The following is a 25,947-nucleotide window of genomic DNA, read 5'->3' as shown; positions in this document are numbered from 1 at the left end:
CTGACAACTTGAGAAAAGAAAGAATAACTAAAGAACTCTAAGAATGAAGTGAAATCTATCAGAAAGCGCAGAATTTAAGATTCTATCTGAATCAATTTAAGCCCCATCTGTACCAAATATGTGAGAGAATGAAATCTATTTTAATATGCAGAAAATGGGGGAAATGATCATACATAGAAAAAAGTCTGAGAATATAAAGAATAAAACAGTATAAACTTCCGTTGACTCAAGTTGGAAAAGTTGCTTGTAGATCTGTGTATTTCCTACCTGTGCCAGGTACTGCTGGGTCCCTAATGAGCCAGTCCTATGCCACAAAACCACCTGGTTCTATCTAGGGGTTTAAAAGCTACAGGTGAAAATAATTTTAATCAGAACCTCTAAACTTTTACCATCATATAGGTGACTTGAGATAGTGATCTCTTTACCACTGATGAGTCTCCTTGGTCAAACTAACGAAGTTTTTTACAGTTAATTTAAACACTTAATTTTTTAAAAGAATATTTTCAAATATAAAGACTAAGATTCATCGAAGAAACAATATACATAAAAAAATGAAAATGGTCATATAAAATGAAAAATGTGCTATATGAAAATAAAATATCCTAGCACTCAGATCTGAGTTTCTAAATATCATTCTCCAAAAAAAACAAAAAGAAAGAATGAACCAGGGCTTGAAGAAACAAGAGATTCCAAAATGAGGCAGGAAAAAGTGTAAGCCTAGAATGTTTTGTGGTGCAAGAAAATAAGAAAAGTCTCAAAAAATAATGGAGACATTACCAAAAAGCCAGCTTTAGGTGCTCCCAGTGGCCAACATCAGAGACAATTTGAGAAAGAAAATAACAGAGTAACAAATTATAACCTAGAGAATATAATAAGATCCCCTAAGTCCATTCAGATATAAATAAATGAATGAATAAATGGGGGCAAAGAATAGAAAATTTCTTTCCTATAGTAGGACTGCAAATAAATGTGGAAGGAATGGTGGATTTAGTTACCACTTGGCAACCACCACAGCAATAACTGTTTCAGTCAAGAACCATTTGGTGGATGCTAAAATCATATGTGAAGGTATAAGAAACAGCAAATGTGTATCTCGAGGCATCTCTCCAATAAGATACATAAGAATTATAAAGAAAAAAATAGTAACTTTACAGTAGAGAAATTGGCATGCACCATGTTAACTAAGTGACTGAAGTTATCAAATACTGGACAAATAGTGGGACAAATCATACGGCTACTTGATGATGCACTGAGAAAGACACAACATCACATCTGCAATACTTCTGCCAAAAGTGCATAATGGAAATCTAATTGAGGGGAAACACTAGTCAAGTACAAAATGAGAGACATTCCACAAAATAACCGCTCTGTACTCTTCAACAATGTCAACATCATGAAAGATAACAGAAAAAATGAAGATCAGTTCGAGATTAAAGTATACTCAACACACGACAACAAAATGCAATACCTGATATACTTGAGAACAGAGCAGTGAGATTAAAAGCAATTAAAAGACAGATGTGCCCCAAAATGATGGTGAGAATAAAATATTCTAAAACAGTGCTGTCCAAACAGTAACCACTAAACACAGTGAAATAAGACTAGTCCAAAACGATGTTATTATTAGAATAAGAGGCACGATGGATTTCAAAGACTTAGTATGAAACAAAAGAATGTAAACTATCTCTTTAATATTTTATATTGATTACGTATTAAAGTGATATTACTTTGGAAATAAGTTAAAATATATTATTAAAATTAATTTCTCCTGTTTCTTTTTATTTGTTTAATGTATCTACTAGCAAATGTAAAACTATGTATGTGGCTCACAATATATTTCTACAGAATGATGCTGTCCTGATACAATATTCAACTTGTTCCACTCCATCAGATTCCACTAAGGGATCCTGTTTTCTTCAGACATATCATTTCAAATTAATAATTCTCTATTAGATATGAGCTTTGTTTTCTCAATCACATATATGGATGTAACTAAATTTCCTACGTATGTGAAGATCTAACTTTTCCGCAAATCAGACTATACAGAATTCAAAGTCATTATTTTATAATGCAGGATAGGAAGTATAAGGAAAAATTAATACACACTCCATCCCAGAGAATAAATTTTTCTTTTATAAAAATCAAGAAGTCATACAATAAAGTGCACGCTAATGTACATAGTAGCATTATTCCTAATAGCAAAGAAGTGAAAACAACCCAAATGTCCATCACTGATGGATAAAGTGTGGCGTAGCTACAGAATGGAAGATTATTAGCAGTAAAAACAAAGTACTACTGATACATGCTTCAACATAGATAAATCTTGAAAATATGCAAAGTAAAAGAAGTCAGTCAAAAAAGACCACATTTTCTTTTGGGGATAATGAAAATGTTCTGAAATTGAAGTGATGGTAGTACAACTCTATGAATATCCCAAAATCCTTGAATTATACACTTTAAAATGGGTGAATTGTATAGTAGTGAATTATATCTAAATAAAGCTGTTATTAAAAAGTAAAAAGTTAACCGACACAAAAAATAAAAATAAATTAATATCAATCTTACTGAGAACACTCTGTGGTTTTTCCTTTATTCTGATAGTCCATTATACACTGAATAAGATGGTTATTTTCATCCAACATCTGAAATAAAATTAGAAAAGTTTATTATAAACCTAGTGTAACAAGTAAAATTTTTAAAAATCCTGCAGATTTCTAGAAACGTTTATACAGAAACTGAATCCACCGTCTTTTAAATCTTATTTTACACCTCTGGAATAATGTCATGTTTAATTAATTATTTTTAATAACTATTCCAATTATTCTCCGAGTTATTACCTATAGTCCTGAAGGAAAATTTTGGAGTTTCTTTTGTATTCAAACACTTGATTATCCCTGCTATATGTAATAGAAGCTTTAGTCTGTTAAGACCAAAAGTTGAGTCTAAGTTGGTTGTGTATCATTCTAACGCTAATAGTAAAGAAAAATTGTCCTTATCCAGAATGAAGTAAATACATGAAAAACTTCAGCTCAAGAGGCTTGAGGAAACAGCTGGCTAGTTTTCAAGTTTTATACAGTATGGTTTTGTAATTCTTCAAGTACTGAATGTCAAATACAATAACTTCTATGTATGTATAATATTTATTGCAGACTTTATGAGTTTACCTTATAATTAACTTATTCCAAAAGTTTAAAAACAAAAACATCCATTTATCACATATCATCTGATAACAATTTAAAGCAATTCACCTAGGAAAAGTGGCATTGAGGAAAGAGTACTGATGTAGCAATTAAAAGGCCAGTTACTTTTAGTGCCAGCTTTGCTACCCTATGCAAACCACTTTAAGATTTCAGGGGCTCAGATTTATCTGTAAGATCAAGCCGCAGAAGTAGTTGTTCCTCCTGGTCCTGCCCCACCCTTCCAGGATTTAATGAAAGCATGAAGCAGAATACCATAATCATCCTATCTTAGTAATTTAGTTAGGTACCTTTATGTAAACATCAAGACAATAATAAAAGCCAGTTTTTGGACAGACAGTGTGAGTGGTGAACAAGCCTTAGTTTCTGAGTGCAACAGTTTTTCTAATTTGATGTGATTGCATATGAATCATAATCTTCACTTGCTGAAAAAAAGATTAACATGCACTTCCAGAAAGAGCAGTTATTTTTTAACTACTGGATGCCCAAAAATTTGTCCTTAAAATGCATTAGTCCGATGTAACAATTTCACAACAACACATCTTCTCAGTAGATTCCTCAGCCTAACAAACTTCATCGTTAGAATATCTGTCTCATATCTAAAATCAATCCCTCCCACTGTAGAATGAGGCACTTAATTTGGAATCCATTTTCCCTTCTCATCTGAGGATGAAAGCTAATTGTTCAGCATCTCCTGAATTAATCACCCATGAGAAATATCTTGAGAGGCATGAAAAATCCTATAGAAAAAAAAAAAAAACTCAGGATTTTTCTACAGCCAAAAAATAAAAAGTGAATCCCACACCCACTCCTCCACCTCCACCACAAATATGTTTTGCGGGTGTGTAGCTGGAGCAGTTTGTCAGGCTGCAGACTTAGCCCTATGCACTATATGAAAACACTGCATACTCAGGCACTGCCAGGCCGGTTTGTTCATAAAATAAGGCAAGTTAAGCAAATGTCAAATGCCACACTACAAAGAACCTGACAGTAAACAGAAGCTAGTTAACGTAATCTATTGAGCATTCAATAGTGCCCATGAGTAGTACTTAGAGTTGACTTCAATTTTCATCCCTGCTCCAGTGCATAAAACAAAACCGAAATATTTAAGGTAAACTGCGAAATTTAGCAAGTAACTTTTGAAAGTCTGAGTAAAATTCAGAATGCTGCATTCCTCGTAGGCAGCAAGGTGTGGAGGACAATAAAGAAGCTTTGTACTAACTGGTAGTAACAGCAAAGAGAGACATCATTGCCCTCTAAAAGGGACGCACTTTCCGTGTATTTATCACGACTTCTGCAATTAGTCACAATTATCAGATTGTCTCTACCACTAGACTGTAAGCTCCACAAAGGCAGGGACCATAGCTCACCATTGTAGCCTCAGTCTGGACGCAGAGCTCAATGAATAATTACTGCAGAAGTAAATGGGTATGGGGTGAATCCGGGATGGAGAAGGGGACTCCAAGGGTAACCCCAAAATCCACAGGACTCTCGCTCTCTTGCCCTTCTGATTCTACTAAGGCCCCCTGCAGCGTTCCCCAAGTTCTCCTGCGAGCTCCTCAACTCTGCCGGAGTTTGCAGCGCAGCGGAAGGCGGCGAACCTGAGATCGGGTCTGCACCAAGCAGCCACAGCGCGCTGGGCGGGGCGACACCAAAGTAACTCCGGAGCGACGCGCGGGGCCGCGGAGGGCGCCGGCTCCGACAAACAGCCCTTCCTCGCGCTGTCGCCACCACTGGGCGCACGCGCCCCGCCGCCCCATCCCTAGAGAAATCCAGCGGCGGTTACTTGAGCTTTTGTGCCTAAAGGAAAAAGCCCCAACGCGCGAAGGACTTGATGAGGGAACTAGTTCGCCGTCTTCCGCCACCCACTCAGGCACAGCCCGCGGCTCGGGTCCCCACACACCACCGCCTCCCAGCAGGCCCGCCTCCGCCCCTGGCCCGACCGACTCTCGGCCCGGCCCCAAGGGTCTCTCCCGAAGGCGAAATGGGCCTGGCATCCCTGTCTCCGCGAGGTTTCACCTTCTGAATCGCGGCGGGAGTGATCTCCCCCTTGCCTCGCTGCCTCGGGGCCGCGAACGCCACAGACATGTTGCCGCCGTCACCACTATCAGCAAGTCCGGAGCGCTCCGGGTGAACAGCAAACTGGGGGAAAGACGCCGGCCTCTCGGGCTGAACCACCTCGGGAAAGCAGGGAGGGGGGATGCTCCAAGGCCGAACAAACAGCGGACCAGCCTGGCCTAAAGAAGGAACTCTGGCCCTACTCGTCCTCTTTTGGCATGTTATTTGAAAATCAGAGCCCCCGTGGAATTCCCTGTTCTAGGTCGACCTCTCGTCCCTCAGCCTCTCCTTTCTTGGCCCTACCCCCGTCCCTTTGTGCTAATGGTAAGGCCGCGCCCAGTCCTCCCTCCGCTTCAGCGATTCAGGAAATGGTCCCGCCGCCGCGGGAGAGGGAGAGGCTGGGGCAGCCCCTGTCACAGGAAATGCGAGCGGCCCGAGCCGGCCCGCCCCTTTCACGCGGGTGCAACTTGTCTCCCTCCCCGGCGCGCTAAGCGTCCCTTCAACTGCGTTTTGGAGCTCTGCTCTTGACCTAGGTCAGTTTTTCCAACTTTATCCTCACCTCTTCTGAGAACTAGCCGCCCTGTGTCGTCCGCGCACACTAGAGAGGGGAGGAGGAAGGTCGGGACCTGGGAATCCGTGCAAAGCCCTAGAGCATCTACCGAGATGAGGCAGAGGTGGAAGGACTAGGTGAGCGTGGATTCGCTGGTTTAAATGGCTCGGCTACGCCCCAAATGCGCACTTCTGAGTCCATAGTTTCGCACGCACACCCAGTCGTCCCTAACAATTGGAAAGTGAGCCTAACCCAAAATCGGGAAACGAAGTCTGTGTTCAGTACTCAGGGGCAGTTGGCCAACTTGGCTAGAGAGCCAGATAAGAGGAGTTCGCCTCTTGGGACAAATCCGTAGTAGAAATGTGTGGTCAATTTAGTCTGACTTGGATCTTTGCAATTAAGTTTTGAAATAGGGCACCCACACTCTTTGCTTTTCCAGTTACATACTTAGAGCCTTGTAAATTAGGCCCAAGCTGCCAGGCTCGAAATCAATGTGAGGAAAAAAAAGAATCAAAGCTCTCAAATTATGTAAAGAACATGGCATGGGCAAACGTGGGTAATGTGTCGATGCTGTGTTTTAAAAATTATCTTGTAAATTTAGATTTTCATATAATAAAGGAAAAATGTATATAAAATGTCACCCAACATTAATAGGCTCAAAATCAATCCCTCAGTTTATTTATAAATAAACTGGAAAAAGATTTAAAAATGCATATTGTAAAATTTTTTGTTTCAAATAAATGTTCTTCATGAAAAGGTCATTAGTTTCATTCATTCCGCACATCAGGATGCATTCTATGTTCTAGGCTTCATGCTAGGCACCTATATACAACTCTGAACAAGCTGGACATTGGACATGCTCTCAAGGAACATATTCTGATAGGGCTGACAGATTAGAACCAAGTAAACAAATATATATATAAAGTTCTAAAAAAGACTAGCAAACAAGGGACTGAGTGACAGGGGCACTCAAATGAGTTAGGATGGGAAGTTTTTTGTTATATTTAAATAGAGACCTAATGAAAAAAATCAAGCCATACTAAGAATAAAAGGAAGAGAATTTATACTCCTAATAGTAGTTATTCTTATGAATTATTGTCTTTCACTAAACCTTGAAAGAGAACTCTAGTATAATTAGATTTAATGTAATCGCATCAAATTGGAAAAACTATTGCACTCAGAAACTAAGTCTTGTCCACCACTCGCATTGTCTGTCCAACACCTGGCTTTTGTCATTGTCTTGATGTTTACGTAAAGGTACCTTAGTAGTTAAGAACGATATTTCAGTAGGAAAAATGAAAAACAGTCCTACTGCCCCAGTTCTATCTGCTTGGCAGACTGCAATGAACTCTTAAAGAGCAACATGAACCAGTAGGAACAGTTGACTGAATTTCTATAGCCCAACAAAAAAATATTTTTTTAAATGCCAAGGGGCCTTCTATTCCAAGGAGGTACCCAGGAAGTACCTTTTTTGTTTAAATTACAGCTCCCTAAAATAGAAAAGGAAATCAACTACAAATAGATAACAGGTCAGCCCAAGGTGTTTGTTTATTCCTTCAGAGTAGCAGAGTAGGGCCTAGGGTACTGATGGGCTCCAGGCATGGATAACCAGTCTTTTCTGTCATACCATGTTTGCCATAAAAATACCATTATTTTCTATGTGACCATCACATGAAATTGTTTGGGAAGCACTAGAGTAAAGGTCCAGCCAAAAAGACAAATCATCTCCCTAAGAAAAGACACTTTAAAGGGACCCTACTTTACTCTCAAGCCTCCTTGGTAAATACAGCTTAACTAAGAACAGAGATCCAGGAATAATGGAGTCAAGCAATCTAATAGATGCAGAGTTCAAAATACTGCTTATAAAGATGCTCAATGAACTTAGGGGAACTGTAGATGAACTCAGTGAGAACTTTAACAAAGAGATTAAAAGCATAAAAATGGAAACGGAAATTATAAAAGGGAACCAGTCAGAAATGAAGGACACATTATTAGAGGAACTCAACAGAGTAGAAGATTGAACCACTGATATAAAGGATGGGGATGCCAAGGACACCCAATCAGAATGGCAAGAATAAAGAAGCCAAGACTATAATAACAATTTAAGAAGCCTATGGGACAAAATTAAATGTAAAAACATTCAGGTCATAGGGGTACCTGAAGGGGAACAAGAAGTTGTAGAGCTATTTGAAGAAATGATGATGGAATACTTCCCTAACCTGGTGAAGGAAATACAACCCCAGGAAGCTCAGAGAGTCCCGGGAAAGATGAACCCAAAGAGGCCCACATCAAGACACATCATAATTAAAATGCCAAAGGTTAAATACAAAGAGAGAATCTTAAAAGCAGCAAGAGAAAAGCAGTTAGTTAACTATAAGGCAGTACCCATTAGACTGACAGCTGATTTCTCAAAAGAAACTATGCAGAACAGAAGAATTTGACACAAAATATTCAACATGATGAAAACTCAGGATTTATAACCAAGAATACTTTATCCTGCAAAGCTATTGTTTAGAGTTGGTGGACAGATATAGAGCTTCCTAGACAAAAAGGAGCTAAAGGAATTTATCACCACCAAGCCAGGAAATGTTGGAGGGATTTCTTTAAAAATAAAAATCATATATCAAAAAAAAAGGAATAAAGAATGGTAATAACTACATTCCTATCAACAAGTACCTAAAATGGAAAAGAATTAAGTGCTCCAACCAAAAGATAGGGTGGCTGAATAGATAAGAAAATAAGATCCCTAAATATGTTTCCTATGAGACACCCACTTCAGATTAAAAGACACACAGAGGCTAAGAGGAAGGGGATGGGAAAAGATATTGCCTTGATGGACCTAGAGAGTATTGCACTGAATGAAGTTAGTCAGATAGAGAAAGACAACTATCATATGATTTCACATACATGTGGAACCTAAGAACAAAACAAACAACAACGATGACAAAAACAGAAACAAACTCAGATACAGAGAATATTTTGAGGACTACTAAATGAGAGTGAGTTTGTGGGGGACAGTGAAAAAGGGCAAAGAAATTAAAAAGTATAAATGGATAGTTACAAAATAGACGTGGAGATATAAAGTGTAGCATAAGGAAAATAGTTAAGGTTGTAATATGTAGGGGGAAGAGGGATACTAGATTTAGTGGGGTGATCATTTTGTGAGATCTCTAATCATTATGCTGTACAACTGAAACTAATACTGTATGCCAACTGGAATTGAAAAAACTCATTGAATTGTACAATGTGAATATGAGAAACTGTCTATTATATTTCAATAAAGCTGCGGGGGAGGGGAAGCCACATTGAGAAACCACTCTATGCTCACTAAAACAGCTAAATTAAAAAGAGTAACATCATTAAGTTTTGATGGAGAGTTATAGTGGAACAACTGGGACATTCACACATTGCTAGCAGAAGTACAAAATAATACAACCACTCTAGAAAACAACTAACTTATTATAAAGTTAAACATATACTTATCATATGACCCAGCAGTTGTACTCTTGGTTATTATCCCTTTACCCAAAGAAATGAAGATATATAATCTACACGAAGACTTGTTCTTAAAGTTATGCTGCTTCATAAAACAAGAATGAAAGCAGTCTTTCTAGTTTTGTGATGACTTTATGTAAGATTGATGTTATTTCTTTCTTAAATGTTTCATAGGGTCACAAGTGATACTAACCCTGGGCCAAGTGTTTCTGCTTTGATAAAGAGATCGTATGTATGTATGTATGTATGTATGTATGTATGTACGTACGTACGTACATATATATGTAATTTAATTATCTTCTACTTCCCTACTTCTCTCTTCAACTAGGTTTAATCTGTTAACAACAGATTTAATCCATTTACTTAGTTCTCAATCTCAATAAACAGTTTTCATTTCTACAATTTCCAGTGTTTTATTGATAGTTCTAGTCGCTGCTGAAAATCTTGATATTGTCTTTGATCCCTTGAATATATCTTGTTTTGAAAATCTGCAATTGATAACTCCATTGTCTAAATTTTATATTAGTCTGTTTCCCAATGACTATTGTTTCCTTTGTTCTTTATTCACACCATTTATTTTGTGTGCATAGTTCATTTTAACTGAGCATAGGATATTGCACATGAAAAACTGCAACAATTACCTGAGGTTCTGCATGGTATTTTCTTCCTCTACAGGGGATTCGCTTTTGTTCTGGCAAGCAGCTAATCATCTAGACACACTAGCAATGCTTTATCCCAGTACCTCCAACTTTTTGGCCTTAGAAACACTTTAACCTCTTACAAATAATCGAAGACCTCAAAAAGTTTTTGCTTATGTGGGTTATATCTATCAATATTTACCACATTAGAAATTAAAACATTTTACTAATTAATGCTTTGAAAACATTAAATTCATTATATATTGATGCATTTCATATATATCTATTAAAAACCTACACTTTCCAAATTTTAAAATAATTACAAGAACGAGATTTAATGTCTGGCTTAATAGAATACAGCTAGATTCTCATATCTGCTGCTACATTCAAACTGTTGCAATGTGTTATTTTGTTTGAAACAGGAAAAAAACTCACAAAGGTATGTATTGGAAAACAGAGTAGTGTTTCTATAGCCTTTTAAGATCACTTTATATCAATCATTCAGTGATTTCAATCATTGGCTCCTCTTTGATACTCGACCAATACTCAAAAAGTGGTAGTTTCTTGAAGTTAGTTGAAACTTGTAATCTAAAATATCAATGAACATTTAGTACTTTGTTACATTAAAATCCATTGGTTTATGTAGCAATTTGAATGTCTCTTTTGAATAATTAACATCGTTAATTAACATACTACTCAAAGCAATCTATAGATTCAATGCAATCCTTATCAAAATACCAATGGCATTTTTCACAGAACTAGAACAAATAATCCTAAAATTTATATGGAACCATAAAAGACTCCAAATAGCATAGTAATCTTGAGAAAGAAGAACAAAGTTGGAGGTATCACACTACCTGATATCAAACTCTACTACAAGGCTATAGTAATCAAAACAGCACAGTACTGGCATAAAAACTGATACCTTGATCAATGGAACAAAATAGAGAGCCCAGAAATAAATCCATATTTATATGGTCATTTAATCTATGACAAAGGAGGCAAGAATATACAATGGTTAAGACAGTCAATTCGATAATTGGTATTGGAAAAACTGGACAGAAAAAATAAAAATGGACCACCTTCTTACATTGTATATAAGAATAAACTCAAAATGGATTAAAGACTTAACTGTAAGACCTGAAACCATAAAACTCCTAGAAGAACACATAGGCAGTAAACTCTCTGACACTGCTCTTAGTAATATTTTTTCTGATACCTCTCCTCATGCAAGAGAAACAAAAGAAAAAATATACAAATGAGACTATATCAAACTATAAGGTTTTGCACAGCAAAGGAAACCATCGAAACAAAAAGACAACCTACTGAATGAGAGAAAATATTTGCCAATGGTACATCCGATAAGGGGTTAATATCCAAAATTTATAAAGAAATCATACAAGTTAACACCAAAACAAACAAACAAACAAACAAACAAACAAAATCCAATTAACAAATGGGCAGAGGACCTAAATAGGCATTTCTCTAAAGAGGACATACAGATGGCCAACAGACATATGAAAAGACTCTCAAAGTCACTAATAATCAGAGAAATGCGAATTAAAACCACAATTAAAACCACACTTCATACATTTCAGAATGGCTATCATCAATAAGTCAAAAAACAAGTGTTGGCGAGGATGTGGAGAAAAGGGAAGCCTCGTACACTGTTGGTGGGATTCTAAATTGGTACGGCCACTATGGAAAAGTTTGGAGATTCCTCAAAAAATTAAAAATAGAACTATCTTTTGACTAGCAATTCCACTTCTGGGTGTTTATTCAAAGAAAACCAAAACACCAATTAGAAAAGATATATGCACCCCTACGTTCACCGCAGCACTATTTACAGTAGACAAGATGTGGAAGCAACGTAACTGCCCATCAACAGACGACTAGATAAAGAAGTTGTGGTATACATATACAGTAGAATATTACTCAGCCATAAAAAAATTGAAATCTTACCATTTGCAACAACATGGACGGACCTAGAGGGTATTATGCTAAGTGAAATAAGTCAGACAGAGAAAGACAAATACCATATGATCTCACTTATATGTGGGTTCTAAAGTACAAAATAAATAGACAAACAAAACAGAAACAAATTCATAGATACAGAGAACAAACTGATGGTTGTGGGTCTAGGTAAAAAGGTGAAGGGATTAAGAAGTACAAATTGGTAGTTACAAAAAATAGTCATGGGGATGTGAAATACAACATAGGGAATTTAGTCAATAATACTGTTATAACTATGTATAGTGCCTGGTGGTTACTAGACTAATTGGGGGGATCACTTCATAAATCATATAAATGTCTAACCACCATGCTGCACACCTGTAACTAATAAAAATAATATTGAATGTCAACTGATTGAAAAAATAAAATAATAAAGAATGTCTCTTTTACTTATGCATGATTGCGTATCATGCTTTGGTCACTGGAAAATACTGGTTCACTGAGTTATGCATCTTCCAAATGTAGTACTATATAAAAGATCACATTTTAATATCAACACCAATCTCATTAGTAAAGTCTTCAATTATGGAGAAGAATCGAGTTCATGGTGATGGATACAAGTCTTTCAAAATTCTATTTTTCACTTAAAAGCTTGAATTTTATCTTTGGAAAACATACTGTCTGTTGCTTTTCTAACAAACAGGCTAATTTTATTCATTTTTAAGAAATGTCTACCCAAATAATTAACTCTATATAACCACTATGTGTCATTCATTCTTTCAAGTATAAATGGTGTTCCACAACAAAGCGGGCTGGTTCAGTTAGCAACTAAAACATCTATAAAAGTGCTTTTTTCCAAGCTAACCATCTTTCTTTGAAGGCACCAGATGCGCCTTATGGGTACTTCCCATTTTATCATTCTGAATATTAGGATAGGTACTCAAGAGTCAAGATTTAATAAAATCAATAATTTATTGTTTATTCAATAACATTCTAAAATGAAATTGGCATTTTTTTTCCATCATTGCTCAATGTGGTAAAGAATATAATGTGTACTAGTACCGTTTGGTACTAGTGCCTTGATTCACGCTAAGGTTCCAGTAGTTTTACCTGCTTCTTTTGCACTGTCAATGAAAATATCTATACAATGAAAGGGCAACTACTGTTTTAGCTTTATCACTATAGTTTTGACATTGTGAATCCCTTGAATGGTTTTTGGATACCTCCAAAGATCTGTGGATCACAGTTTGAGAAACACTGCTTTATTCCAATTATGAATTAAGAGGATTCAAAACATTGTGCTAGCCCCTGTGAGAACAGGGTTCTGCACAATGTTACTGTTACTTCTGGGTTGTGGTCTACTGGGTCCAAAACAAAAGCCTAGGTGTTTCCCATGCCCCCCATACCTTGATAGGCTTTGAACTCTGTTCTTTGTCTATCAAAAGTCTGTTTCACTTTTCAATGAGACATTGGGACTAGGCATTAAATACCTCAAGGGAAAAATTGCTAGGCTTACCCCTGTGGGTTTTCCTTCCATTCTGAATCTTGATACCACAAATCCTTGTACCTTCTTAGCTATCTGGACTAAGCATATATATTTTAAAAATAAATTTTGTCCAGTATTTTTAGTGGTTCTCAATAGGAGATTTGGTTCGAACCATCAAGACTGCCATTTCTGGAAGCCTCTAGACCTTAAACTGTTTCTTGATGTTGCTTTTATTAGGTAGGTATAAATACAAGCTATGCTTGCTGTAAAAATCTTAAAACAATACATATGTACATATAAAATTTAAAACTTTAACTTCTCACCATTTGCTTTCCAATCCTTGGCCTCCTACAAAGAAAACCACTTTTGTCAACTTGGTGTATGTCCTTCTACTCTTTTCTCTCTATATTTGTACACTTAAACATTTTAAAAATATATAAATGGGCTCATGCTCTTTTCACTCTTACAAATTTCTCTCATAGAATAATTCTAACTTTTTAGTTAACTCAGTGATTAATAACAATAGTTAACATTTTCAAGCGCTTATTTTTCAAGTGTTGGGCACTGCCCTAGAGGCAGTAATACATTTGTTCTTCACGACAACCTGTGAATTAGGTATTATTAACCTCATTTTACAGGTCAGGGAACTAAGCTTTAGTGAAATGAAGTATACTTACTCAAAGCCATACTGTTAAATTGTATTGTCAATGTGAATCTTGAATGTGTTAATCCTTGTCAATATTATATTTCTGAAGTATATGTTATAATACATCATAACACTTTCAAAATGCCTTTCAATCAAAGCTAAACTCATATTTTATACCAATGTCCATTTCATGGTTTTGATATTGTACTATAGCTATATGATGTAACAAATGGGGTATACTGAGTGAAGGGTACAAGGGACCACTCTGTACTGTCACTGTAACTTCCTATGTATCTACATCTTAAAATAAAAAGTCACAAAAGATTTACATACTGTATGATACCATTTACATAAAATTTTGTATTGAGATATAATTGACAAATAACATATACATTGCAAAATGATCACCACAATAAGTCTGGTTAACATCCATCACCACACATAGTTACAAAATTTTTTTCTTGCAGTGAGAACTTTTAAGATTACAAAAAATTTTGAAATAACAAAATTTTAGAGATGGAGAGCAGATTAGTAGTTTCCAGGGGTATGGGAGACATTGGTGTGACTCTAAGTGGGCAACACAAAAGATCTTTCTGGTCATGGGGCAGTCTGTATCTTGACTGTGGCAGTGGTTATGCCAATCTATACATGATAAATTGCATAGAACTGCACATAAAACTATTAAAATTTGAATAAGCTTTGTGAAATGTATCAATGTCATTTTGTGGTTTTGTTACTGTACTATAGTTAGTAAGATATTAGCATTGGAGGAAATTAGGTGAAGAGTACAGGGAACTTCTCTGTGCTATTTTTGGAATTTCCTATGATCTATAATTATTTCAAAACAAAAAAAATTATGCTTAACAAGAACACAATACATCTTAAATAAGTTTCTTGCAAATGTTGGTTTATCATAATATTGTACAGTAACCAAAGTGAATTATTTTGATTAGGAATCCTTGTTTTTTTCAGTAGAACCAAGTTTTTCAAGAGTTTCTAACATTAAAAAAGATGGAGGTATATATGAAGTGCTTTCAGCAGTCATCTAAAATCCTGATTTAAGTAATAGAGGGAATCGAATTTTTCTCTTTTGTAAATAATTACTCCTTTTTCTTTTTTGGTTAAATTGGTTTCCTCAAGTTTAAGGTCCTCTCCAATGGAAAACAACATATATTAAACAATACATGGAAAGTAATGATAATAAACTTACCTGGCTATTACTACTCGCTAGGCACCATTTTAAGTTATTTATGCCTATAAACATATCTAAACCTCAGAACAACACTTTGCTACTAATTTTTAAATATTCCCATTTTACCAATAAGAACAAAGAGACAAGAGCTGTTTCACAGGTAGTAATGCTGTACCTGGTCAGCTTTCCACTACAGTTAAATTTGCATTTATTTTTTAAAGTAGCATACTTTGGACTTTTAAAACATTCCTTTGATTTCAATCGTATTATCTTAATTCCTGTCATTAGCATTAGTTTGATGGAGTCTTTGCTCTATTTAAAGAACTATTTGCTCATTTTCTGTATTTTTATAACAAGGCAGAAAACACCCTATTTTGTAAATTACAATGTCTTTCCTTGAGTTGAAATGACATAAGGTAATGGAAGAGAGAAGGAAATGTAGAATTTGAAGCCAAAGGAAGAGGTTAAAATTTAGTTTACCACAGGTTTGGGGGTGGGAGGCAGGAATCTGCTCTTTGAAGTTCTCTTCGTTAAACCCTACTCTTTGACGTATTTTTATAACCGTAATAATCTGACACCACCACTGGGGCAACACTGCAGTGAGAAACTGGAAAATATGCCCCCAGCACTAAGTGTAGCGGAGAAATTCTGCCAACCTGCACTCACAGGTAGGTGGGCACGAAAACTTAGTAGAAGTTGGAGCCGCAGGCTCGAGGACTTCCGGGCAGCTCGTGGGAGAAGGTGCGCGGGCACACTTCCGGGTGGCCTCCCGAGGGTTCCGATCAAGCGCTTCCGGGTAGCACGTGGCCACGGGAGCGGCTCCTAGGTCGGCCTCTGCTGTGGTAGCATTCGACGAGAGTGGGAATCAAGGCAGCCCTGAGCGATGGCGTCTCGGTATGACCGCGCAATCACTGTTTTCTCCCCGGACGGACACCTCTTCCAAGTGGAATATGCCCAGGAAGCTGTGAAGAAAGGATCCACAGCGGTGAGCGGGCAACTTCATGACCACCGCCCCGCCTGGCCTCAGGCCTTCCTTACCCCACTGACCCAGTCTACTCAGTATAGGGGGACAGGAAGGAAAGTCACCCACTTGTGAAAATTGCTTCGTTCCTTTTATTGAGGGAAATAATGTTTCTGAAATTTGGGCTGGAAGTGGCGGAGTAAAAGTTGATAGGTTCCGTAGGTTTCTGTTGTGCAGCTGCCTTTGTTTAACGATAACCACAGGCGCAAAATGTGGGTGCGTGCGTGTGTGCGTGCGTGTGTTTTATCAGTCTTGACTCTAGAAGAAATATTGTTTCTGAAATAAGGAAAGAAAAGATCTCTTTCAACCTCTAACAGCCTACCTGAATGCACGCGGTCCACTTTCTTAGAAATTCACATAGGGATGGAAAAGTAAGTTTCTTCGGATACAGAGCTGTTGTTTAATCATAATTATAATATAAAGTAAAAATTGATCATGCCTGTCCCTGACTAAGTCGATGTAAAGTTAAATCCTTGTTGGCGAGGAAATAGTTAAAACGGCTAACCCACTGATCATTTTCACCTGTTGAAAATAATTGTCCTGATATTTGCACCCAAATATTTGGCAGCCTTTTAGAGTCTCTAAGCCCCAAGCATCTGCACTGTTTTGCCACCTTTTTTTTTAGTTTTTAAATAATACTGAAATTCTTTGAGAGATTATACCCTACTTTAAATTTACCTATGCACATTTCTGAAAAACTTTTACTCAAGGTAGCAGTAATATTCCTGCCAAGTTTTTAGTTATATTTAATAACAGTGGTTTATAAAAATTAAAAAGGACAAAAGTGCCCTGGTGACCAAAGATCAATTATCCCAAACCTTCCAAGTCCTAGGCTTCGAATTCAGAAAGATCCTATTTTTTAGGTCTCAAATTTCATGAACATGTGCATTTTGGAAATTGAGACACTAGTTATGAGAATACAGAGTGCATTTCCAAGTGTAACAGTGTCTGTATTTTCTCTCACTTTCCATACCAACTTAGTTATGGAAGGAAATAATTCACTTTTATTATAAATCTATCAAATGAAAAGTGGTAAAAGAAAACACTAGAAAGAAACATCATTTTTTAAAGTATTTTTCTATTTAATGGGGCCCACTAGTTTTGCTTCTGTTTTGTAAGTAATTTTTTTTTTAGAATTGTAAATTTAAGAAAAGCCCGATGTAGCTTAAACCAAAAGGGTACTATTTTGATAAAAACAAAAAGTTATATAATCCCCAGCATGGCGTGAAGCATATGGTTAGAAAATAATGCCCAAGTTTTAGAGCCTAAAATAAAAGGAGTAATGGGAGTAGACGGGGGTATAATAAGAAGCCACATTGGCTCATTTAAAATGTTTTAAGAATGCTATAGAACTGATTGATAGTTCCTTTGTAATGAGCTGTAAAAGGGTAAGGATATAAAAATACCTATACCGGGCATTTTTAAAGATACATTGGAAGGATGAGACAGTTCTGTCTTAGGATTCTGAAATTATAATTTGCACTTTTGTGTGGAGTTATTCATTGTTTCCTTGTGCTATGAACTTTTATATAGAGTAGAATTTATAATGGCACTCGTTTATTAAAATATGTCAAAGAATTAAAATATTCTTTCTATAAATGATATTTGATATGAGTTATAAATAAGCCAAGGTTAACCAGTTTTTACCAGTATGTGAATATGATATTATTTAGTAATACAAAAAGTTTTATGGGCCACAATTAGAGGCCTTGGATTTTACCTCCTTCTTGATGATTATCTTACAGCATGAGGTGAGGCAAGTGACCTGTTTTCTTTTTGCCTTAGTTCCCTTTTCTACAAATGAAAAATATCTTTGAATAACATTTTGGAGCAGTATTATCTTTATTCTTGTGGAAAAAATGAATCCTTCATGATGTTCTCAAGAAAAAGATGTATTATCATTCCTCATTCTGTCCTTTCCCTGACCCTAAACTGTTATTAGCTCCATATTTCCTATGTTATCAGATCTCAACTCCACAGTCTGGCCATCAATGTCTTCTATAATCCTTATCCATCTTCTTTAATTAAGGGAGCAGCTTCATGGTTTCACTAATATATGCTTCTGCCCTTGTAGGGGGGAAGAAAAGAAAATACCTTTCTTTCTGCCATTCTCCATCTTTACTTATCTTCTAAGATCTGCACACATTTCTCCTTCATGAAGCCATCTCTTTTCCACTTTAGTCATAGATATTTCTCTTCATCTGAATTTATAATCTGTAACAGAGCATTGTACAGTATTTACTATTTGCCCTCAAATTTCTTTAATTTCAGGTATATTTAATAGTGTTCTCACACCAACTAGATAGATCTTTGAGAATCTAGATGGTGTAATTTCTATTTCGACTACATGATATACAATGGAGGGGTTAGGAAGGAAGTGAACTAACATTTAAGGAATACTTATTTTATACCAATATTTTATGTACATTATCTAATGTTAAGAATAGTATTTAATCCCCTTTTATGTCTGTCGAATCTACAATTCAGAGCTTTCATAACTTGCTGAAGGTACCCAGCTAGAAAATGATGGTGCTTATAGTCACATTTAATTTTTTCTAATTCCAAAGCCTCTGCTCTCTTCATTGTATCATTCAGTTTATTCAATAAATATTCACGTATTAATTAGCTATCATTATCATAAATGTAGAACTCAGGTATGTATCATGTAAGGCAATTGACTTCTCTAAGCTTCAATTCCTTTAACAGTAAGATAGACATTAAAATAGCACATGCTTCATAGAGTTCATGTGACAATTGAATGAAGTAATAATACATGTTAAGTATCTTGTACAGTGTCTGCTTCATGGCAAGTACTATTATTATTGGTAGCTATTATTATGTACTATCCCTTTGTTTTCTCTTTTTTCTTCAATGTGTCTGTGGTCTTCCAGCACATTCATTTATTATTTCAAGACATTTTTATTGAACACCTATATCTGCCAAAGGTGGTACTGGACCCTAGGGTTTCATAATGAGAAAAGAGACTCCATCCCTGTCCTCAAAGAACTTACTCTCTAGGAGTAACGTTAAATGATCAACAACAAAGCATAAATTAGTATTATAATGGTCAGAGTATGGAGCATTATGGGAACTCTAGGTGTTAGAGAGGTCTGCTTGAGGAAGTAATGTTTAAGTAGACACCTGAGAGATGAAAGATAACCAGGTAAAAAAAGTGGAAGGGAAAAGAAGGAAGAATATTTTAGACAAAGGAAATAGCATGTGGGGAGACCAAGCAGCAAAGGGCAACTATATTCAGAATTGCTGAAGCAATGGAAGAATTGGACAAGATGAAGCTAGAAATGGGCTAGATAATGGAATGCCTTTAAGAGAATTAGATGCCTTGAGAGTTTTGATGTGGTTATTGTCATTCTCTAGATTATTGGTGTTTTCTTTCTAGTAACAGACTGAATTTGTCCAATCACAGAGGTACTCACATGACCCAGGTAGAATCATAATTTTCTATCCTGGTCATAATGATGAATATGTGATTCAAATCTAGCCAATATAAATCAAGTCTTAGGGCTTTTCTAACTGGAGATAATGGTAGCTTTTTTCTCTGAGAGACTGTTAGAATGTGAGTCCAAGTTGCTGGTGGCCATCTATTTTTCTGTTTAAAGAAGTCCTCTGCATTAAGAGTAAATATTACAGTCCGTAGATCCTTCTGTCCCAAGTCCAGCTATGTGCTTAGTTTACCTAGTGATAAATGGTCCTTATTAATACAGATTTTAAGTAGAAGAGTGCCACATTCAGATTTTCCTTTTTTTCATATTTTTATTTTTCAAAGAGTCTCAGGTGACAGTGTGGTCAGTGAATTGGATGAAATCAAGATTGGAAGCAGAGAGATCACATAGGAGTCTATGGAAGTAGTCCAGATGAAAGATGCTAGTCATTTTTACTAAGGTTGGAGCAGAAATGAAAATAAGGCAGAATTCAGAGAAACTTTAGCAGTAGAGTTTATACAATCTGATGATTATTTGGATGGTGTTATAGAGACAGGGGAAGGAAAGAAGAAGGTATTGAAGAAGGAGAAATCAAAGATAATGCTTCCGTTTCTGGATTTCACCAACAGAGTGCCATTTTCTAGGGAATATGAAGCACTAAGTGTGAGGGGATGATACCTGAGATTGAGATGCTTATGGGAACTCTAGGAGGCACCCTCTATAATGGCCTCCAGTGATCCCCATCTTCTGGTGTTCATGCCCTTGTGTAAACCTTCCCCTGGATGTGGTCAGAACCTAGTTATTCACTTCTAAGACATAGTATAGGCAAAAGTGATGGGATGTCACTTCAGAGATTAGGTTACAAAGAGATGGTGACTGAACATTTTGTTCCTTTGCTTTTCTAGTTTTGTTTTTAATTTAGGTGTGGATATTAAATTTTATCAAATGCCTTTGTAGCTTTTATCATTTAATTTTTACTATGGAATTGTTTTACTTGGGACTATTTAAGTTTCAAGCATCAGAAATACAGCTCACAATAATTTAAGCAAAAAAGCGAATCTACTGAATCAAGTACCCAAAGGGAGCAAGGGTAAACCTTGCTTTCAGGCTCAATTCAGTGGCTGCTAGGATCTTAAATGATGTCAGCAGAACTGATGCGTCTCTCTGTGTGTATCTCTCTCTCCCTTCCTCTCCGTCTGCATCCCTTCCTCTTTCGACTTGTTACTTTCACTCTCAGACAAGACCTCTCTAAGTGGTGACTCCTAAATAGCCCTAGGCTCCACACTCCAAGCTCTTTGTATGACAGAAAGAACTATCCTGTTTTCCAAATATTTCCAGTAAAACTTTAAGGATTTACAATTTAGATAGACTGGTTTACATTACAGCCCCACCTAAAGATTCAGTATTTCTCCAAGAACAGTTGAAGTACTGTTATTATCAGAAGGCCAAGAATAACAGTTCTCTACTATCCACTATGATATTTATATTAAAATATTTGCTTTTATTGATATTTCTAAAATTCCTGGAATAAACTACACTCATTTGTAATATATTGCTATTTTCCTATAATTCTGGATTCTATTTGTAAATATCTTGTTTTGAATTTTTAGCATCAGCTTTGCTAAGTGAAAATCCTTGGCATTTTTCTTTATTTAGAAAGTGTTGTATTTGTCAGATTTTAACATTGTTACATAGCTCTCCTAAAAAGAGGAACATTTCCATTTTGATCTATACCATAGAATAATTGAAATAGCATAGGAATTACCCATAACAGAAGATTAGAAAGAATTCATTCATGAAACTTCTGATACTTGTTTTTGAGGAATAGTTCTTTTCTGAAATTATCTCATGTTTGTTAGTAAGACTGAGTTTCTTTTCTTAAGTCAGTATGGGCAGTTTTTAATTACTCTAGTTTGTCATCCTTTTCAGTCAGGTTTTTGAATTTCTTAATTTAGGGTTCTAATTTTTAAATTCCATTTTCTCACTTGATTATATATATATGTATATATATACATATATTTTTTTTTACTCTTTCTGCCTTTTAGCTATGCTAACTGAGGCATCTTTTAAAAATATTTCTTTTTAAAACTATCTTTTGGTATTATCATTTTTTTTTTTTGTTTTCTCCTGAATCATTAATTTCTGGTTTATCTTTATTTCTTTCCTTAAACTTAGCTTAAATATTTTTATTCCATTATGGATTTCTTGAATGAACTTTTAATTTTTTATTTCATTTTATAACATGAGATTATGAATTTTCTTCTGAGCATAATTTTGTCCACATACGAAAGATTTTGATATTAGAATTTTCATTATAAACATTTTCTAGATTGTATGTGTTGGCAGTTTTGTTTTGTTTTTTGAAAAGAAAAAAATTATATATACGAAATGCTTTGAATTTGGGTCATCCACATAGGTAATGGGGTGGTAGATGAACTAAGAGGAAAATGGGTAGCCCACGGCAGCTGTAGGTGATGGGAGCAGGGATCGAGGTGGGGGTTGTTTTGGGGGTGCGACCCCCCCGGGCTTTCACAGCCAACATATTCAGCTTGCATTTCCTCGCCTCTGGCTGAGGCCAGTCATATAAATCTGCACCTCTCCCCCAACTTCCTCCTTTTCTTCTCTCCTCCTTCCAGGCCCCACCATCTCAGGGATGGGATGTGCCTGTTGCCTGTAACATAACCCTCCAAAAGTCAGCTCTGCACACAACTCCCTGGCTACAGTGGCGCCTGTGTGCAGAGGCACTCTAATGAACCAGCCTGTTGGCAGTTTTAATTTCTTTATTAAGTCAAAATTTGTTTAGGTGAGAGCTATAAAAAAATTATTTTGTTGTCTTGTGATCAATGAATTTGATTTATTTCAATTTGGGGAAAATATTGAATTTTTCTTTGAGTCTTAATATACGTTAATTGTTATAATGTCCCATGATTTAATAAGAAGGCATGTTCCCTGTTGGGTATGAAATTCAACATGTGCCTATTAGGTGAGGGTGGGTTGTGGAGGGAGGGTTTGCTGGTTTTAGATAGGATGGTTAGGGAAGGCCTCTTGAATAAACTGACAGACTTGAATGAAGTGAGGGAACAATTAGAGCAAAACCCTTAATAAATTGTTTCTGTTTTATTTAATTGAAAAATATAAACTCATGTCTAGTTCTATATTTAATCTGTTCTATAGTTTTACTTCCAGAATGCTAATTCAGAACACACCTTTTTGCATAGTTATTCTGCATAAAACAGTAGTAATATCACATTTGGCCACAAGGCAATCACAAACAAATACCAATATCAAAATATTTAGATTACCATTGTAATACAGAATTAAAGTTCTCATAAATTATTCTTGAACCCCTGAGAATGTGGCATGTTTCTCCAGAAGTCCCTGTTTGGGAACTACTACCCTTGTACATTATTCTTCAGATTTTTTTTCCATTTCCTTACCAAGGGAAGTGCTAGAGGGAAGAACAGTAGTGATTCTTTTTGCTATATTTCTGTTTGATTTGAGACTATGACCTAGGGTGAGGGCCTTTGGTCTTTCTCTTGGCTGCTTATGACCCCAATTCCTGTTCTTCCAAATTATGAGATACATGAGAGAGATTTCAGAATGTTATCTGCTTAACTTTCTGTGCTATTTCTTCTTCCACCAGTACTAGTACTGCCCATTCTATAAGGAATCTACATGGATTCCCAGCATCTTCTTTCATTTTGGTTTAAATGGTTCTATATTTAGATTGCAAATCTTCAGGTGTATTGTACGAGATTTGAACACTCATGTAGTTTCAACATTTAATTTCTACCTATATTTCTTTTTTGCTTTGAGTTTGGGGAATGGACTTAAACTAAGACTGGATCTATGCAATGGTTTCCTTAAAAGTCTACTTTTTCACTTTCATTGAATGTTTAAGGAAAAGCCTTTTCCTATAAGTCATGTGTTAGAATAATTTGATTTAATGTTAACACTGACAACTAATTATGTTTTTTAAATGACTTGACAGGTTGGAATTCGAGGTACTGATATAGTTGTACTCGGGGTAGAAAAAAAATCTGTTGCCAAGCTTCAAGATGAAAGAACTGTGAGGAAAATTTGTGCTCTTGATGACCATGTCTGCATGGCTTTTGCAGGTACTTATTGACCTACAATAATGATACAGAGTATCTTGGTGTAGTAGGGTAACACCTTTGGCCTATCTACAGCTGTTGTGCTGTATTTATACAACATATGGAGTTATACTACATTTCTTATTAACTGCAAAAATATACCTTATCTTTTCTGGAAAATCATAACTCTGTAAACCAGGATTTCTGATAATTAGCTTTGATAAAACATAAATGTTAGAAGGTATATGTTATATTACCTTAATTATAACTTTAAGTAGTTGTTTTCTTTTTAAACTTTATTTTTATATAATTTTAGATACTGGGAAATTACAAGAAAATAGAGTAGTCTCCTTTACCCATTACCCAGTTTTCCCCAATGGTAACATCTTCAAAAACCGGTAAACACTGTTACAAGCTACAGAGTTTATTCAGATTTCACCAATTTTACATGCACTCATTTGTGCATGTGTGCGTGTGTAGTTTTATTAGACTTACCACACGTTTAGATTCCTGTAGCCATCAACATAATCAAGATACACAACTCTTACATTACCACTATCCATGCTATTCCTCCTCCACAACTCTAACCTCTGGCAACCACTAAACTGTTCTCTCCTCCATCTCTATAATTTTGTCATTTTGAGACTACTATATGAATAGAATCGTATGGTATATAACCGATTCATATTGGCTTTTTTTTTTCATTCAGCATAGTACCCTTGCAATTCATCCAAGTTACTGCATATATCAATAACCTGTTGCTTTTTATTGCTAAATAGTTTGCCATGGTACAGTGTCCTTCACCTGCTGAAAGGCATTTGGATGATTTCCAGTTTTTCCTATTATAAATAAAGTTGGCGTGAACTTCATGTACAGGTTTTTATGTGAATATAGGTTTTTATTCTGGGGTAAATGCTCAAGAGTATAATTGCTGGGTCAGATGATAATGCATGCTTTGTTATATAAAAAACTGCCAAATTGTTTTCCAAAGCAGCTGTATTCTTTTACATTCCTACTAGCAGTATATGAATGATCATTTTCTCTGCATCCTCAGTAGCATTTGATGTTGTTACTATTTTCTATTTTAGACATCTGTATAGGTGTATAGTGATATCTTATTGTGGGTTTAACTTGTATTTGCCTTATGGCTAGTGACGTTGAACATAATTTCATGTGCTTGTTTGCATCTGTATAGCAAACAAGACATGTTTCTTGCGTTGTTGTGTTTTGTTTCGTTCATTTACTAATCAGAATTTTATATTGAAGTTAAAAAACCTTACTGACCAAAAAATAATGTTTATCTTACTGTCTTAAAAAAGGAATTATCGTGCCACAAAACAAGTTTTAATAAAGTTTAAAAGGTTAAAATCTTACAAAGTATCATTTCCAGTCAAAATGGAATAAAATTAGAAATCAACAGCAGAAGGAAAATTGAAAATCAATAAATATGTGGAAATTAAACAATACTCTTAGTAAATCCATGGGTCAAATAAAAAAATCATGAGAAATTAGAGCATATCTGGAGACAAATGAAAATGAAAACACAACATGCACAGTGTATGGGATACACCAAAAACCATGATAAGAGAAAAATATATAGCTATAAATGCTTATATTTAAAAAGATTTCATTTCAACAACTTAACTTTTCTTCTTAGGAATTAGAAAAAGAAGAACAAACTAAACCCAAAACTGGCAGAAAGAAGGAGCTAATAAAGATTAGAGCAGAGATATATAAAATAGAGAAGAGAAAAACAGTAGAGAAAAATCAACAAATCCAAGAATTGATTCTTTGAAAAGATCAACAAAATTGATAAACCTTTAGTCAGATGGACGGAGAATGAAAGAAGGCTTGACTAAAATCAGAAATGACAAGGGGTATGCTACTAATGATGTTAACAGAAATAAAAAGGATATAAGAGAGTGCTATGAACAGTCATACACCAACAAATGAGTTAGCCCAGAAGAAATTGAGAAATTCCTTGAAGAGTACAAATTATTTGAAGTTATTCAAAAAGAAATAGAAAATCTCAACATATGTATAATAAATAAGGAATAAACCATTAATCAAACACCTCTCAACAAGGAAAAGTTCAGGACTAGATGTTTTCACTGGTGAATTCTACCAAACATTTAAAGAAGAGTTAATCATCCTTCTGAAACTCTTCCAAAAAATCT

At 35.6% G+C, this 25,947-nt stretch overlaps 2 protein-coding genes across 7 annotated transcripts in view; one reads left to right on the top strand and one right to left on the bottom strand.

Moving 5' to 3' along the window:
- The window catches only part of SS18 (SS18, nBAF chromatin remodeling complex subunit), a 68,274-nt gene extending 62,376 nt beyond the window's left edge, over positions 1-5,898 (bottom strand). The window contains exons 1-2 of one of the 5 annotated variants that reach the window (XM_011360405.2): positions 5,815-5,898; positions 2,566-2,642 (exon numbers count right to left, since the gene is read on the bottom strand). In XM_011360405.2, the coding sequence (XP_011358707.1) occupies positions 2,566-2,642 (77 nt within the window). In that variant the 5' untranslated portion in view covers positions 5,815-5,898. Of the gene's footprint in view, positions 1-2,565; positions 2,643-4,567; positions 4,587-5,216; positions 5,483-5,814 lie in introns of those variants that run through there. The other 4 variants (XM_011360404.2, XM_011360407.2, XM_011360406.2 and 1 more) reach the window with 4 other exon arrangements.
- A 10,189-nt stretch (positions 5,899-16,087) lies between these two features.
- PSMA8 (proteasome subunit alpha 8) overlaps positions 16,088-25,947 on the top strand; it is a 33,182-nt gene continuing 23,322 nt past the window's right edge. The window contains exons 1-2 of one of the 2 annotated variants that reach the window (XM_011360403.1): positions 16,088-16,200; positions 23,668-23,680. In XM_011360403.1, the coding sequence (XP_011358705.1) occupies positions 16,099-16,200; positions 23,668-23,680 (115 nt within the window). In that variant the 5' untranslated portion in view covers positions 16,088-16,098. Of the gene's footprint in view, positions 16,201-23,667; positions 23,795-25,947 lie in introns of both variants that reach the window. The other variant, XM_023530799.1, reaches the window with a different exon arrangement.

This window comes from Pteropus vampyrus, unplaced genomic scaffold, assembly GCF_000151845.1.
Source record: "Pteropus vampyrus isolate Shadow unplaced genomic scaffold, Pvam_2.0 Scaffold55, whole genome shotgun sequence".
Lineage (NCBI taxonomy): Eukaryota > Metazoa > Chordata > Mammalia > Chiroptera > Pteropodidae > Pteropus > Pteropus vampyrus.
This window is presented reverse-complemented; position numbering and strand designations above follow the sequence as displayed.